Source organism: Lycium ferocissimum, chromosome 10 (genome assembly GCF_029784015.1).
Source record: "Lycium ferocissimum isolate CSIRO_LF1 chromosome 10, AGI_CSIRO_Lferr_CH_V1, whole genome shotgun sequence".
Lineage (NCBI taxonomy): Eukaryota > Viridiplantae > Streptophyta > Magnoliopsida > Solanales > Solanaceae > Lycium > Lycium ferocissimum.
In genome coordinates, this window is record NC_081351.1 from 5,743,815 (window position 1) to 5,760,777 (window position 16,963).

General features: G+C 38.1%; 1 protein-coding gene across 1 annotated transcript; it reads left to right on the forward strand.

Annotated features, from left to right (window-relative positions):
• Window positions 1–396: 396 nt before the first annotated feature.
• LOC132035536 (uncharacterized) lies at window positions 397–11,653 on the forward strand. The gene is made up of 20 exons (XM_059425829.1): window positions 397–1,735; window positions 2,669–2,872; window positions 3,616–3,720; window positions 3,815–3,880; window positions 3,965–4,129; window positions 4,413–4,487; window positions 4,567–4,721; window positions 6,414–6,549; window positions 6,636–6,705; window positions 6,810–6,937; window positions 7,051–7,107; window positions 8,175–8,360; window positions 8,474–8,566; window positions 8,672–8,757; window positions 8,842–8,908; window positions 8,993–9,059; window positions 9,175–9,311; window positions 9,816–9,907; window positions 10,618–10,684; window positions 11,061–11,653. The coding sequence occupies exons 1-20, from the start codon at window positions 509–511 to the stop codon at window positions 11,223–11,225; spliced, it is 3,348 nt and encodes a 1,115-aa protein (XP_059281812.1). The 5' UTR covers window positions 397–508; the 3' UTR covers window positions 11,226–11,653.
• The last annotated feature ends 5,310 nt before the right edge of the window (window positions 11,654–16,963 follow it).

Genomic DNA, 16,963 nt, shown 5'->3' on the forward strand with positions numbered 1-16,963 from the left:
TTTTCTTTTCTAAAAGCTTGATCAAACATGTAAATTCTCTAAATAAGCATTTTCGTCTTGCTAAAATTGACCAGACATGCTATATAAAAGTTTAAATCTCAAAATATGAATTTCAATCAGAAAATTTTGAAAATTAAACCCGAAATTGTATCCACATTAAAAAAAAAAAAAAAAACGGATTTCGATTGAACTTTGCCCACGTCTACTGTCAAACAAGTTTGTCTGAAAACATATGATTAGTGTAGCCCATATATTCATTCTTTTTCTTTTTAAGTTTTAATATTTAATGAATAAAAAATTCAAAACCCAAAAGCCCTCCCAATACCCCCCCCCCCCCCCCCCCTCTCTCCATTTCCTTGCAAGTCCAAATATTTCACGCTATAAATTCATAGCGACACACACACTTCCCTGTGTCAGTGTGTGAGATAAAAAACCAAAACCCCAATTTCACAATAACACACCGCCACCCTTCCTTCTTCTCCACATCAAACCATATCCACATTCAGCCATGGCTTCTGCCGAGCAGCAACAAGCTCAACAGCTCGCTGCAATCCTTGGTCCCGATTCAACCCCCTTCGAAACCCTAATCTCTCATCTAATGTCCCCTTCGAACGAACAACGATCTCAAGCTGAACAAATCTTCAATCTCATCAAACAAAACGACCCTAACTCTCTATCTCTCAAACTCTCCAATCTCCTCACTTCTTCGCCTCACCACGAAGCCCGTGCCATGTCAGCAATCCTTTTAAGAAAACTCCTCACACGTGACGACTCCTTTATTTGGCCTAAACTCACCGAGTCAACTCAGTCAGGTATAAAAACGGTGCTGTTAACATGCATCCAACGCGAGGAATCGAAATCGATTATCAAGAAGCTTTGTGATACTGTGTCGGAGTTAGCTTCTTCTATTTTACCTGAGAATAAATGGCCTGAATTGTTACCCTTTATGTTTCAGTGTGTTACTTCGGAATTACCCAAGTTGCAGGAATCTGCGTTTTTGATTTTCTCTTTGTTAGCGCAGTATGTAGGTGAGATGTTGGTTCCTTATATTAAGGATTTGCATTCGGTTTTTATGAACACTTTGAGTAATTCGCCGAATCCTGATGTGAGGATTGCTGGATTGAGTGCTGTGGTTAATTTTATTCAGTGTTTATCGAGCTCAAACGATAGGGATAGGTTTCAGGATCTATTGCCCGCAATGATGAAGACGTTGACCGAGGCTTTGAATAGCGGACAAGAGGCCACTGCCCAAGAGGCATTGGAATTGTTGATCGAGTTGGCTGGGACAGAGCCGAGGTTTTTGAGGAGGCAGCTCGTTGATGTGGTGGGCGCCATGTTGCAAATAGCCGAGGCGGAGAGTTTGGAGGAAGGGACGAGGCATTTGGCGATCGAGTTTGTTATAACGTTGGCTGAGGCTAGGGAAAGGGCGCCTGGAATGATGAGGAAATTGCCGCAGTTTATTAGTAGGTTGTTTGCTATTTTGATGAAGATGTTGCTTGATATTGAGGATGAGCCTGTTTGGCATAGCGCGGAAGTCGAGCACGAGGATGCGGGGGAGACGAGTAATTACAGTGTCGGTCAGGAATGTTTGGATCGATTGGCCATCGCATTGGGTGGTAGTACTATTGTTCCTGTCGCGTCCGAGCAGTTGCCTCCTTACTTGGCTGCGCCCGAATGGCAAAAGCACCATGCCGCGCTTATTGCACTTGCTCAGATTGCTGAAGGTTGCACAAAGGTAGTAATTTTCCATTTGTTTGTCTTTGTACTTAGGGGCGTATGCAGCTCACGGATAGCGGGTTCATCTAACCCCAGTACTTTTTGTGCACACTATAAATTTATGTGGTAAATTCACTAAAATTGCAACAAATACTAAATATGAACCTATAACTTTAAAAATATAATCGGTTCAGTACTAAATGCCTTAAAGATTGAACCAATAAAAATAAAATCCTGGAGCCGCCTCTGTTTGTACTCTTCTCTTGATTCAAGGTTATGTAAGAGTTTAGTATGTTGTGGAAATATAGAATCGTTTTAAATATTTTAATTGAATTCTGCAAATAGGTCATGGGGAAATTCAAATTCCCCGGCTTGGAGTAGAAATGATGTTTATTCTTTTGTGTTTACATCATATATAGTGATAGAGGAAGGATATGTTAACTAAATATTAGTCTGCTGGAGTCAAAATTAAATTCTGAATAGTATAATTAATATGTATTGTTGAAATTGTAAAAGTTGTATAGAAATGGAATTGTGTCAAACACTTTAGGATGTTCTAGAAAGAGTAGGTGTCACATAGATTAGGGTGGAGGGAGAATTTATTAGGAGTGAATTTTGATGAATCTAGACTCATCATAGCAGAAATTTGGTGCTTAGTGCTGGTTCATTTATTACTTGCTTCTATTATCATTGCTGAATGGTTACTTGTCTCATTTACTGTTTCTGCTCATTGGCCATTTGGTTACTTTTACGAGTCAACTAACCGGACTAGTGTTGGCTTGTGACCTGTTCATTGGTGCCAACCGTGCAAGTATTTGTGTATGAGTTGAAGACAGTTCACGCATCTGCCCGGTTTCTGTCTGTTTGTCAATTTAAGTCTTGTTTATTTTGCTTTGTTTGTTGATTTTAATTCCGTGTTTTTTTTTTTTTTTTTTTTTTTTTGCTGTAATAGGTAATGATTAAGAATTTGGAGCAAGTTGTGAGCATGGTTTTGAGCTGTTTCCAAGATCCTCATCCTCGAGTGAGATGGGCAGCTATTAATGCAATTGGCCAGTTGTCTACTGACTTGGGGCCAGATTTGCAAGTACAGTACCACAGCAGAGTACTGCCAGCATTGGCATCAGCTATGGATGATTTCCAAAATCCACGAGTACAGGTGTGTCCTAGTGGTTTCTGAACCCGTTGTAGATGTTGTATCTTTGTCAAATGCCCCTCCTGAACAGCAGCGTAAGATAATGCTTAATAACGTGAGCAAGAAGTATATATCTTTTTACAGTATTGGTTTCATCCCCGTTGGATTATTTATTTGCTTATATCCATCTTAAGAAAAAACATAATGGGAATGAAGGATTTATATAGATGACACCAATTAGTTGAGATTATGATGTAGCTGTTTTTATCTGTTACACTTACACTAGGTCAGAAGTTATCCCTTTCTTTTTTAAAATTTATGGTTAGCCACTTTTTTGCCCTTGTACGGATAGAGTGATTCTTAAAGCACCTGTAGTTTCTGGAGAACTAGTAATTTGCATTAAGGACAGGTTATCTAGTGATGAAATGAAACAGGTGTGAATAGAGCAGAGCAGGCACTTAGGTTGAACCCAACATAATCTGGATTGAGGTGCAGCTGATTGTTGTTCACTTGTGGAAAGAATGATAAATTGCTTTATTATTTTATATGTGGCCATAGTTGATCAATTATTGGTGAAACCGAATGTCTTTACTACCTGATTAATCATTGGTAATGGTGAATTTTCTCAACTACACTTTTTATGGGAACTTACTGAACATATCATTATGCATTACTGTTGGTTATGGTGCTTATGCATGTGATTGCTTGATTTGGTTGTCAATGCAGTTAAATTATGGTTTTGCCTTTTTCTTTTCCTTGATTCACAGGCACATGCTGCGTCAGCTGTCCTCAACTTCAGTGAGAACTGCACACCAGAAATTTTGACACCTTATTTAGATGGAATAGTTAGCAAACTGCTTGTACTTCTACAGGTATTCCACAAGAGATTATGTGGTGTCATATCATTTCTACTGGAAAGTGACGCTCATGATTTCTTTCTGCTCTTTGTTATTGTCTGAAATGTAGAACGGAAAACAAATGGTGCAAGAAGGAGCATTAACTGCTTTGGCTTCGGTGGCTGATTCATCCCAGGTATTAACTTGTTACAGTTTTTTTCTGATTCCATTTATTTCGACTTCCATTTTGGACTACAATTGCCTGTATTATATTCAACAGGAGCACTTCCAGAAGTACTATGACGCTGTAATGCCATACTTGAAAACGATCCTGGTAAGTGCGAACGATAAATCTAATCGTATGCTTCGAGCCAAAGCCATGGAGTGCATAAGCTTGGTTGGGATGGCTGTTGGTAAAGACAAATTCAGAGATGATGCTAAGCAGGTCAGCATGACAATACAGAACAATGTTGCCCAGTTTTAATGAATAAGATTTTAATTTTACATCGTTGGATGTATATATTAATGCCCTTGCAAAAAGCTGGCCCTCATTCATATATTCCACTGTGATCAGTTCAATTTTTAGCTCATTGCTTACACAGTTACACTTGAAACTTTTTTGATGGAGTAAAGTTTATCGATGTATGCCAACTAAAAGCTGGAAAAGAGTACATTCAAAAAGCGTACGTTGACACTTACACTTGTGCTTAACTTTATCGTCTTTACAGGTTATGGAAGTGCTTATGTCACTTCAAGGATCACAAATGGAGACGGATGACCCTACTACTAGTTATATGTTGCAGGTTTGGGTTCATTCCTTGATTCCGCAAACACAGAACTTATCTCAACTCTGTCATCACTATATTCTTGATTTCATTGTAGGCATGGGCCAGGCTTTGCAAGTGCTTGGGACAGGATTTCCTGCCTTACATGAGTGTAGTCATGCCTCCTTTACTTCAGTCTGCTCAACTAAAGCCTGATGTGACCATATCATCCGCAGATTCAGACAATGAACTTGATGACTCAGATGATGATAGGTAAGATCTTCTCAATGAAGTTTGCCTTATACCTTCAATTATGAAGTTCCTGCTGATTGAGTTCCTCTCAGCTGGCGGTTCTTGTCATTTTGAATTTTATTTTCTGGAGAAAATTTTGGGTAAAAATTATAAAATTGTTGAAATATTTGCCACAGCTTTCGAAAAGAGAAAACCCTAGTAACTTTTTTCCATGCCAGTTAAATAATTGGCCAAATACATTGATAGCCTCTTAAACTGGCACGAAATGTCATTTAAACACCTTAACTTTAGTTGTGACCAGTTGTACACTTTCACATGACAAAAATGTGTCTCATGAAATAGAGATACGTGTCATATAAAAAGACATGTCATCCCATAAAATATCTCGTATGAAAATAATGCTTCTCCAGCCCATACCCCATTCTCTTTACCTTCTTCATCCCAAAAATAGAACCCTTCCCTTAGTCGTCATCATCAACCCTTCAGAAAATAGCAAGCAACTTGGTGTCCCAAGTTATGGGTCATTACTAACAGTACTATCAAGAAAAAAATTCAAGGCAACAACTATAGATTCATTTCTTCTTTGCTTGAATTTCAAATGTTTTACCATTGCAACCCCAAATTGTCAAACCCCCATCACCAAAGGTACCGCTTTTTCCTGTCCGACATAGAAATTAAAAGCAAACCAAGGAACGTTGCTGTAATCCAGCCGATCAAGAAACATAGTCTAATTAGACAAACTAAAAATGACTTCATCACTGGGCGAATGATGGACAAGGAGCAGAGCCCAAACTGGTAAAATTATAAGCACGAAAATGAAAGGAATTCTGCAAGGTCCAATCCCAGATCAAGGCCACAATTGCAAATGAGTTTCTTCTTAGTTCTCCACCATGATACAGTTACTTCGTAAGAACAGATTTATTTGGGTGACTGGTTTTACAACACCTATGCTCCTTCGAACTATTAATTACTCATAAAGGACGAATTATCAGTAGGGAGAAAGAATGAAGAGGCTAAAATCAGAAACAAAAAAAGAAGAGAAAAGACTTGAAAAACCATTGCCGAGGGCTCACAAAGAGTCAAGAGTTGGATACTATAATTGATGGGCCAAAAACAGTAGATAATGGTGGAGTTTGGGAGAATTAGGGGTTTTCATTTTTCTTAAGAGGAGAATGAGAAATTTAGATGAAAAAGAAGCGTGAAGCTATGTCTACACGCTCAGAACATACACATGGTTTGCCACATCAGCATTTTGTATCCAACACACATTTCTCTCAACTAAAGTTGTTCAACTCATCATGGCTGAAGATAAGGTGTCTGAAGAGAAGGTGTGTCTAAATGACATTCATGCCAAGTTTAAATGGCTATCTATGTATTTGGCCTAAATAAATAGGCATGGGTAGTGTGGTTTGTGTTGTGTCTATTCACATAAGTTTCTGGAAAACAAAGGTCACATGCCAAACGTACAACGTGCTTATTTTGCATGGTTTGGATCAAACTATCATTTCTTAATACAATTTAGAAAAGCGGATAACTTCATCCTTACATTCAGGAGTTCTGACATGGAACAGCTTTAACTATATATTCTAAATGTCTATGAACTATTCCTTCTTTTCTTTTTGTTGCTCTTATGGTATGAATTGTATCGGCACCATTATTACTGGTTACCATGTTGGAGTTTTGTCAGATCTTATTAAGATTCTTGTCTTGCAGTATGGAGACCATAACTCTTGGGGATAAAAGGATAGGCATCAAAACCAGTGTCTTAGAGGAGAAGGCTACAGCTTGTAATATGCTATGCTGCTATGCTGATGAGCTGAAGGAAGGTTTCTACCCATGGATTGATCAGGTTGGCATTAACAATCACTTACATATTCTTTCGTACATACTATTGAGTTAAATTGTGTTTAACAAGGACATTAATACATTATATAGGTTGCTCCAACGTTAGTTCCACTTCTCAAATTCTATTTCCATGAGGAAGTCAGGAAAGCAGCAGTGTCAGGTGAGATTTCTTATTTATCTATACCTTTCTCTGGGTTTCTTTAGTTGTCCAATTATTGATTTTTCTTGGGAGAAGACTGATATTTTATTTTGTATTGGCTATAGCAATGCCGGAGCTGTTACGTTCTGCTAAACTTGCTGTAGAGAAAGGGATTGCTCAGGGCCGAAATGAGGCCTATGTCAAGCAATTATCAGACTATATTATTCCAGCTTTGGTTGAAGCTTTGCATAAGGTTGACCTCTCTAGTTATTTGTTGTTATGGTGTTCATTATTCTGTAGAAAGTGATTATTGTACAGGCGTTGGGGTTGAAAGTTTTCCGACATTTCGGTTGCTATCTCGTGCAGGAGCCTGATACCGAAATCTGTGCAAGTATGTTAGATGCATTGAATGAGTGTGTGCAGGTTGGTTACTCTTTTAAGATTGTTGATTTCTTGTGATGCTTTAAAATTATAAGCTTGTATTTGTAAAACTATTTTTCTTAAGTGATCAGTAAGATGAGAAAGTCAGCCTCTGCAGCATTCGTTCTCATTGTGGTTGTTATATGGCCATTTATGTTTACTGTTTTTAGTCATTTAAATTCTTTCTTTTGGCTTGATTACATGTAGCTAATGAAGAATGGCTCTCACATGGGAAGCTAGAGATTCATCTATATATGCTATACTGTACTGCAACATGCATGATCAATTATCTTGTTAAATACCATTTATGCATGGACTCCAACTAGTGCACATTCTAATTCTACAGAAGACCTTGATAGAAAACTTAGTGAACCGGAAATGTCACTCACAGTTCTTTTAACTTGATGGTAGATTGACTGAAAAAAGAGGCTTTTTATATCCTAGAGCCTCTCTGCCCTCACCCCCAGTGTCCCGCCCAAATAAAAAGCAAATCTAGACAGCTCAATGGCCAGTTGAGGCTATGGTGTTTGAATGTTCCATTAGGTTTTATTCATCGAATAATATTGTCACATTAGTTTAGTCAAAGCTAGAAGCAGGAGTATTGAGGTGCATGCAAGCTGGCTAGGACACCAACATCAACAACTACCATGCCTTAGTCCCAATCAAGTTGGGGTTGGCTATATGAATCCCCTCTTCTTCATTTAAACTCATTTCATATCATCATACAAAATTATTTAGATAGCATCATATTACTGGTGGCCCTGACACCACCTTTTAGAAAACTGCTAGAAGCGGGGGTGGTAGCTCTGTAGCTGACAATATGTCAGAGAAGTAAAAATGTGCCTGTAAAATTCATTATCTATTGAAGAAAAGTGGATTAGAGACGAACAAGGCGTGAGGACTAGGAACCCAGAGCATGATTTCCAGAAGTAATGACTAGAAACTGTGAAATGATTTTTGAACTTGCAGAAGGCCTAAATGCATCTTGAAATATATGATTCTGTCAGTATTCCATGTGGGGCATCAGATGTTTAATCTTATTAAGAATCCTTCTCTGCTGTTTTTTCCAGATCTCTGGACCACTCCTGGATGAAGGTCAGGTCCGAAGCATTGTGGACGAGATAAAACAGGTCATCACAGCCAGTTCAAGTCGAAAACGAGAACGTGTAGAAAGGGCCAAAGCTGAAGACTTTGATGCCGAGGAAAGTGAGTTGCTCAAGGAGGAAAATGAGCAAGAAGAAGAAGTTTTTGACCAAGTATGTTTGATTGAAGTTTATAGATAAGTTGAAGTGGTGTATCTTTATAAAAATCTCAAAAGTTGGAATCTATAATATATCTGACTAATCGAATCTCATTCTCTTTTGGTCAGGTTGGTGAAATATTGGGCACACTGATCAAGACATTCAAGGCAGCCTTCTTGCCTTTCTTTGACGAACTGTCATCATATCTAATGCCTATGTGGGTAAGGATCACCTCATGTTATTTGATACAACTCTCTTGTATGCTGTTAGCATTTTGTTATATAACTCCAATTTTCCATTATCCTTTCCCCCCCACATCCATTAAGGGCAAGGATAAAACAGCTGAAGAAAGGAGAATTGCGATTTGTATTTTTGATGACATTGCAGAGCAGTGCCGTGAAGCAGCTCTAAAGTAAGTCTATTTACATGGCTTTATCTTAATTGAGTGGTAGTATTCCAAGTATTAGATTTGACTGTTTTTTCTTGTGCAAAATAGGTACTATGACACATATCTGCCTTTCCTCTTGGAAGCATGCAATGATGAAAGCCCGGACGTCCGCCAGGTTTGTATGCGTTTAATGGTTGTAGCATTTTTCAGTAGCACATGCTGTTATATTTATCTGAAGTCCGAACAATGATTTTTTCAGGCTGCTGTTTATGGACTTGGTGTATGTGCAGAATATGGGGGTTCTGTTTTCAAACCTCTTGTTGGAGGTATAATTTAGTTGAGATGGTGTTTAATACTGTTCCTTTTTTACTATTTGCTCGGATTTTTCAATGGGGGTACCTCGTTCTTATCTCGATTTATTTTGTGACCTTAATAATTCAGAGGCTCTTTCAAGGCTCAACATAGTTATAAGGCATCCCAGTGCTCTTCAACCAGAGAATGTAATGGCATATGATAATGCTGTTTCAGCACTGGGGAAGATTTGTCAGTTTCATCGTGACAGTATTGACTCAGCCCAGGTATGGTCTTCTGGAAATCCCAAGCTTCTTTGTTAGATATGCTTGTATGTTCATCACTACGATATGCCTGAGATAGAGTACTCAACTTCAGTGCTTGCATCAAGTCATAAACAGGATAATCATTGCTTTTGTGATTTTCTGAAGTGCTTGTAACTTCTACGATTATTTATAATGATACAAAATGTAGTTACTTTCCAGACTAAGAACTATTGGACTGGCTGTGAAACTTTTTCAATAAGTAACTCGTGTTGTTGCCCCTTTTTTTTGAGTTGCGGAGGCAAAAACTAGATCAATCATCAGTTTCTCTTTGTTCTTTAGCTTTGAAAAATAAGATAAATTTATACTTTCCTGAGTGTAATTGCGCTTGATTTTTTAAATCTGTTGCTCACACGTCATAATTTATCTAACCTATGTAGCCTTTGCACGTAAAGAATTCATTTTTCTCTACTACCTAGTACCCTGTTATAATTTTTTCAAATGTCTTATTGTCATGACTTTTGGCAGGTTGTTCCTGCTTGGTTGAATTGCCTGCCTATAAAAGGTGACCTGATCGAGGCCAAGGTTGTTCATGACCAACTTTGTTCAATGGTTGAAAGGTATTATATGAGTTTCCTTTAACCTTTGGCCTTTTCTCTTACCTGAGAGATGGTGGAAAATCTTGATATGGACCTTTGTTTTTCAAAATTTTATGAACAGACCATGCCTTTTCCAGCTATTGTTTCGGGTCTGTCAAACAATATGTTGTCAAACTTTTTTTTTCAGCAGTTCTCTTTTTCTCCAAATACCCTGCATCTCTATTGTTAATATTATTAGCTGCACAAGTGCAAATAAATTGCGCTGTTCCAGAACTGAAAAAAATTATCTACTTTTAACCGAGCTAAATATTCGGAGTAGCTTTTCAAAATCCCAACTTAGTTAGGCAGTTTTTAGGAGTCCCAATGGAGCTATGTGCTACAGTTTGGTTGATCATATCTTCGATTAAGTTTGACGCATACAACGACAACAACTGCATCTTAATCCCAAGCTAATTGGATTCAGTTGTGTGAATCCTCTAGCCCTTTTGCTGCATTTTTCATTCCATTATTTAGAAAGAGCTTGATATACCTTCTAATATAGGGTGATTTTTGTCATTAAACCCCGTCTATGTAAGAGTTGCATGCTACTTTGATCTATGGCTGGTTGGTCTGAGTCATCTTGACATGTTTTGACATTCCCGGATCTGCGTTAATTCAAATTTGCCAACATGTCATATGATGTTGTGATGTCTCTCTAGTCTTTAGATTTTACCATATTTTCCTGCTTGCAGGTCAGACGGAGAACTTCTGGGTCCTAACAATCAGTACCTTCCAAAAATTGTGTCAGTTTTTGCTGAGGTGAGTTATTAAAGCTTCTTGTATAGGTTTAGTATTTTTGGTAGAGAGGTAGTAGTCTTTATATTAGATTCCCCATTTTGAACCAGTGGTTGGATAGAAAATTTCAATTGGTGGTTTGCGTTTTTGTTTTAATTTGGTGGGTGGGGGAAGTGGGGAGAGGATATGGGTGAACACCCGCTCCCTGGTCTCTTTATTTGGGGGCTCCAGTGAAACGCATTTTTTCTCTTTTTCTTTTTTGGGGTTTTTTCCCCCCTTTTTGCATCCATAGATGGTTGATTGATCAGCTAACGTGATTGTCCTATTGAATTTCACTTCATCGTATTGATTTTCATATAGCCGTTGCCATTGTGTAATTGCATATATGCTTCTTCTGTAGGTTCTATGTACCGGTAAGGACCTTGCTACCGAGCAAACTGCCAGTCGGATGATTAATCTGCTTAGGCAGCTTCAGCAAACATTACCACCAGCCACCCTGGCCTCAACATGGTCTTCATTGCAGCCTCAGCAGCAGATAGCATTGCAATCCATTCTATCATCGTAGTGTTGTGGAGGGTGACAACTGTTCTCCAATGCGATGAAAGCTGCTGGGCTGTAGCTTCGTGTGTATCAAATATTTTGTTATCAATTCTTTCTCATAGACATCATTCATTTGGGCTTTTGAGGTCATGCATCAGCCTGTTGTCACTTTGGTTGAAAGAGTGAGCAATGGCGAGAAACCCTTCTCTTTTTTGTAGAAAGTGTATATTAGAAGTGTTGCATTTGAGTCCTCCTTCAGTAAGAGGATGGACTATTGGTTATAATGGTTTGCTGAGAGTTGTTCTTCATCAAATGAGTTTTACGCAAGGGTCGTCAGGGAGACGCCCGACGTTCTTGTCACAGTTTTGGTCCAGTCATATTGGAATTCTTTATATGGTGGGATGGTTCAAAGATTAAATTATAGATGGTGATTATTTGTTGCTTTGATTGTGATTTTTTATTGCCTTAGATCTTCCATGTTTTATTTGCAATTGTTGCTGAATTTGTAATAGTCTGTGATACCAGTCGGACAATTTACCAGTTGCAGCCTTCCCTAGCTAGCAAGAAAAAAAAGTGGAGGTGATTATTTCATCGTGGAAGTGGTAGTAAGCTATGTTGCCTTTTAGGTTTTTCAGTCGGGCTGTCAAAGTTAATATTGTTATTTAAGTGCCTTTTGCCTAGAATTAGAAAAAAATAAAAAATAAGACCTCTCATGGTTAGGTTTGGAACAAACTCTCAGGTCTCAACCAGTCTTAGTCGACGGTACTATGATTTTTTTTTTTTCCAAATGTTGTACCCCTATTGAACTGATACGTGTTTGTCTCTTAGGAAAAAATAAATTTACTCGCACATGTATATGAGTGTTTTGCCAGGGATTTTAGATGACATCCATTACTAAAGGGTTTCTCTGTCACTGCTTCCACGTGATAGCATCTACGAGTCTATGATCCCAACTAATGATCGATAAACTTGAAACATTATCAATTTATGGATATCCTTCTTTCTTGAACGGTTCCTTCTGCAACAAACTTGAAATCCTGGAAAGATTGTGAAACTAAGAAATCACCTCAAGTTTAATCATGTTTGGAAGATAGTACTCCGTTGAAAAAACAAACGCATTGCAACTTGATGATGTAAAGGAATGGCTAATAACATATTTTAAACTGGAAATGTGTTTTCATAAAATTAGTGTCAATCTCATTGACTAGCTCCTGGAGGCTAGTAAGAGCTCTGTAACAGTTAAGCAGGAAAAATTATACCATTACAACGACATACCCAGGTGTAATCTCACAAGTATGGTCCGGAAAGGATAGATTGTACGCATACCTAGGTGTGGAGGTTGTTTCCGAAAGACCCTTACCTCAAGAGACAACATAACAAAGCAGATCAGACAAGAATTGGCGGAAGTAAAGTAACCATGACAAAATATTATAGATAAGCATTATGAAAAAAGTAATAGTAACTGCATCAATCTAATACAATAATTGAAGTACAAGAGATAACATATAATAACATAAATCGGAGGACAAGAAATGTTACGACCCAGAATCAAGAGCCATGATGACACATATTTTCCCACCAATAGGTAAGCGAAACCCAATGTATTGCAATGTAAAAGAGTAAATAAGCAGAAGAAATAAGAAGAAGAACTGATTATCCATAATACTAAGTCATGTATTAGAAAATGCGGAAATACATAGTCTAAATTAGGGGTGTACAAAGTAAACCGACAAACCGATAAACCGAGAAAAAAACCCGACTAGTGGTTTGGTTTGACTTGGTTTGGTGTTGAAAAAAAAAAAAACCCGATCATAATTGGTTTGGTTTGATTTTAGCTAAAAAAAGTCAAACTGAACCAAACCAACCCGACATTACATGTATTCAATTTTTAAAATATTTTATATATAAAAATATTTATTTGTAATGTAATTTATAAATATTTCTTAAATTTTTTCATAGTTTTTTTTATCTATTATCATATTATTCAAGCTTGAACATAGAATTTTGAATGTCAATAAGTTTTATATCCTATGGATGTTAGTAACTCATATAAAGTCCAAACCAAAACCGACTCAACACTAATACTAACAAAAGAAATTCAACTTACCACTAGGAATGACAATAATGTTGGATATCTATTCTTTAGTTTTGCCTAATTGGTTTAGAGAGTGAAAATACATAACTTAAGGTTTTTTTTTTCTTGTCATGTAATTAATACTTATTAACCGTACTTATTTTAGCATGACTTAGTATTTTTAGATTATGGTCATTTTCTTTATGGCTTATTAATTAGCAATATTTATTTTAACCGATTTTATTATCTTTTGTTGAATATTTTAATATAATGTCACTACTCTTCACATGTTGTGTTATTTTCTTATGAAACACCTTAATTATATAGTTGTATCTTATTAGGACTAAAGAAATATTTGAAGTAAAAGTTACATGTTTTGTATCAAGACTATTCCCAGAAAAACCCGAGAAAACTGAATTACCCGAATTTTAGTGGTTTGGTTTGGTGTATAAATTTAAAAACCCGACGCAATTGGTTTGGTTTGGTGTTTAAACAATTCGAACCAACCCGGTCCATGTACACCCCTAGTCTAAATCTCTCCCAAGATGGGGATCATAAGTACAAGAGCCTCTAGAATAGTAGAACAATACAAGTATGAAACTATGAATACCTCGTCTGATAATTTATAAAAGAGAGAATGCTAAAAGATAGATGGAGGAAGGGTGCTGTGGAACAACCAAACAACTAGCCACAACCTTTGGCATAGGCTCGGCACGGTCTCACTCCGCCTTCCACGATCCAATGGTAATAGGAACTGAATCTGCACAAAAAGTGCAGCAAGTGTAGTCTGAGTACGGGAAGCACGTGTACTCATCATATCTCATAAATCGACAACAAAAGAAGTAGAGACGAAGTAAGTAGAAAATCATCCTTTACCACTAATCTTACCCATACTTAGCCTCATAACTAGTTTATTCACCAAACAGAGTATAAAGAATCATATAAGTCACTTACTCAAATAAGCAGGTAATCAAGTAGTCAAGAAGCATATATGAAATCCAACACATACTCATATAAAGAAGGTAAAGAAGTGCAATGCAATGTAATGCAATATACTCCGTATACACATAGATCTTCTGGTACTGTACATAAGATGTGACCAATGGGGGACCGCTATGTCCATATACCACATGCAATCATCAGACCTCCTAGGTCACATCGGGTCCAAGCCTCCCAAGACCTAATCATGCTCCAAATAATAAGAGATCACTTACCTTGCATTCAATGCAACCTGTTGCAGGTGTGCAACCCGATCCTTTCACAACCATATGCACAATTGAATAAATAAGATATTGAACAACTCAACAACTGGACTTAATAGCCAACTTTTCACACAAATTCATCAATTATCAGACTTAATAGCCTCAATTTTCATTTGTATTCATCGACACAACTATCATGGGTGGACGGGATTATTAAAGGTTTCAACACAATTCAATCAAGTATAAACACGTAGCACATAAACAACTAATGCCCACAGGCTTTGGCATTGTCACATCTCGTATGTATAACACATCACAACCCAACAACCTCAATTACGCCCTTAACCCTTATTAGTCCATTTTTTTTTTATCTTTATTTAACAAAACTTCCCTCAAGTGAAGTCAAGTCTTAACATACCTCGAAACCGAGCAAACGTGCCACAAACCTCAAGAGAGCACCTTTCCATTCCTCAAAGCTTTGAATCTATCCCAATCTACCTATTACGTAATCTACATGAGTATACGAGTCCTTAGACACCAATATTGCTATACTTATACCCCGAACCCAAAAACGAACCCAAAATAGCCAAACCAGAGCCCTAAGGACAAAACTGAAATTTTAATTAAAAATTGTCTACCCATAGCCTAAATAAGCAAAACCCAGAAAATCATGCAAACTAATCATAGTTTGACCTCCAATTTCAAGAAAAACTCAATTTCAAAGTTAGGGCTAAAACCCCCAATTTTCCAACTCAATCATGGATTAAATCCCAAATTTAAGGAAGAGTTCATAAAGAAACATAAGAATTAGAATTAGGATCTTACCTCAAGCTTAAGACGAGCCAAATGCCCTTGAAATCACCCCAAATTGAGCTCTAGAACTTAAAATATGTGAAAATGAAGTCAAAGTTCAAAATGGAGAATAAATATCTTTTGTTCAACGATTTTCTTCTACGTGACAGCGAGAGAAGGCACGCGATCGCGACCCTCACCCGACTCGAACATCGCAAACGCGACAAGGGCCTCGCGATCGCGATGCCTAGGCGCGACCCTACCCAGTCTCTTGTTCCCCTAAGCGAACGCGATCCAGCCACCGCGATCGCGGCGTCCCGCCAAATCCTTCTTAATGAACGCGATGGCCTGGCCGCAATTGCGAAGTAGGCATCATTCGCACCAAAACCAGCAAAAACTAGCATTTGCTATATTCCCGATTCAACACCCGAAACTTGTTTGTACTGCCCCCAGACACAAACCAAATATGCATTTCAGTCATAAAACACGATAGAAACCTACTCGCACACTCAAAACATCGAAAAGAGTAATTCTGACCCGAGTTTGACCGCGGTCAATCCTTAACTTCAAACTTAACTAGTTTCCAACCAAAAGCCCAAATCATGCCCGAGCCTCTCAGGACCTGAACCAACCACTCGACCAACTCATAGATCACATTTCAGACCTAATGGAATCGACGAAATTTCAACTCCGAAGCCATTTACCCCCTATGTTTACTTTGGTCAAACTTTCTCATTTTCTTAACTTAAGGACTTCTAAATTTACTAAGTCTTATCTGAAACACAACCGATTGCCTCAAAAATTGCGCCACCAATTCTCGTAAGTAATAAACACCAATGTGAAACTACGCGAAGGAAATCTTTGGGGAAAAAGTCAAAAATGCATAAAACGACATCGACGGTCGTCACGTCATCTACCACTAAATCAAATGTTCATCAACGACCTGTAAAGAAAACCAAGTATTTGAATGGCCAAAAAGCTGAGGGTATCGCATGTCCGACTCGGTCTCTCAAGTAGACTCCTCGACCGGAAGATGTCTCCATTGAACCTTCACCGAAGCTATCTCCTTTAATCTCATTCTTAACCTGCCGGTACTATCACGACCCAACCGGAGGGCCATGACGGGCACCCGGTACTAACCCACCCGGGCACCTCTTATCGTACATTCACATTCACATCTAGGTGAGCCACACAACTTATTCATAATTTCTAAACATCAATAGTACTAATCTCATTGGGCAACAACACATTTATATCATCATCAACAACTATGCCCATAGCCATATATACAAGCCGACGAGGCTAACAAAATGATGTACAAAATATAAGCCGACGAGGATAAAAGACATCTAACCATACACAACTGTCTACGAGCCTCTAAGAAGGGTATGTGACATCATATAGGCGGGACAGGACCCCGCCATGCCTATATATATGTACACAAAAGAATAATACCAAAAGCTGTAGCTCGGATGAAGTGGAGCTCCTACATGCGGTCACGAACAAGAAATCTATGGATCGACTGTCTCACACAGCCCGGCCACACAGGGCATGACGCAGCGTCCACAAACAAAAGGACGTCAGTACGAATAATGTACTAAGTATGTAAAGCATAATCAACATCATAGTAGGAGCATAAGAGACAGCATAAGAAATAGCATAGGATGGGAGAATCAGGAGGTAATAGAGCCATTT

Bases quoted from the DNA above. Each gene is read 5' to 3' on its own strand.
- LOC132035536 (XM_059425829.1), top strand. From the start codon at position 509: ATGGCTTCTGCCGAGCAGCAACAAGCTCAACAGCTCGCTGCAATCCTT. The intron at 4,130-4,412 runs GTCAGCATGACA...TCGTCTTTACAG, and splicing joins TCAGAGATGATGCTAAGCAG to GTTATGGAAGTGCTTATGTC. The intron at 8,361-8,473 runs GTATGTTTGATT...TCTTTTGGTCAG, and splicing joins AAGAAGAAGTTTTTGACCAA to GTTGGTGAAATATTGGGCAC.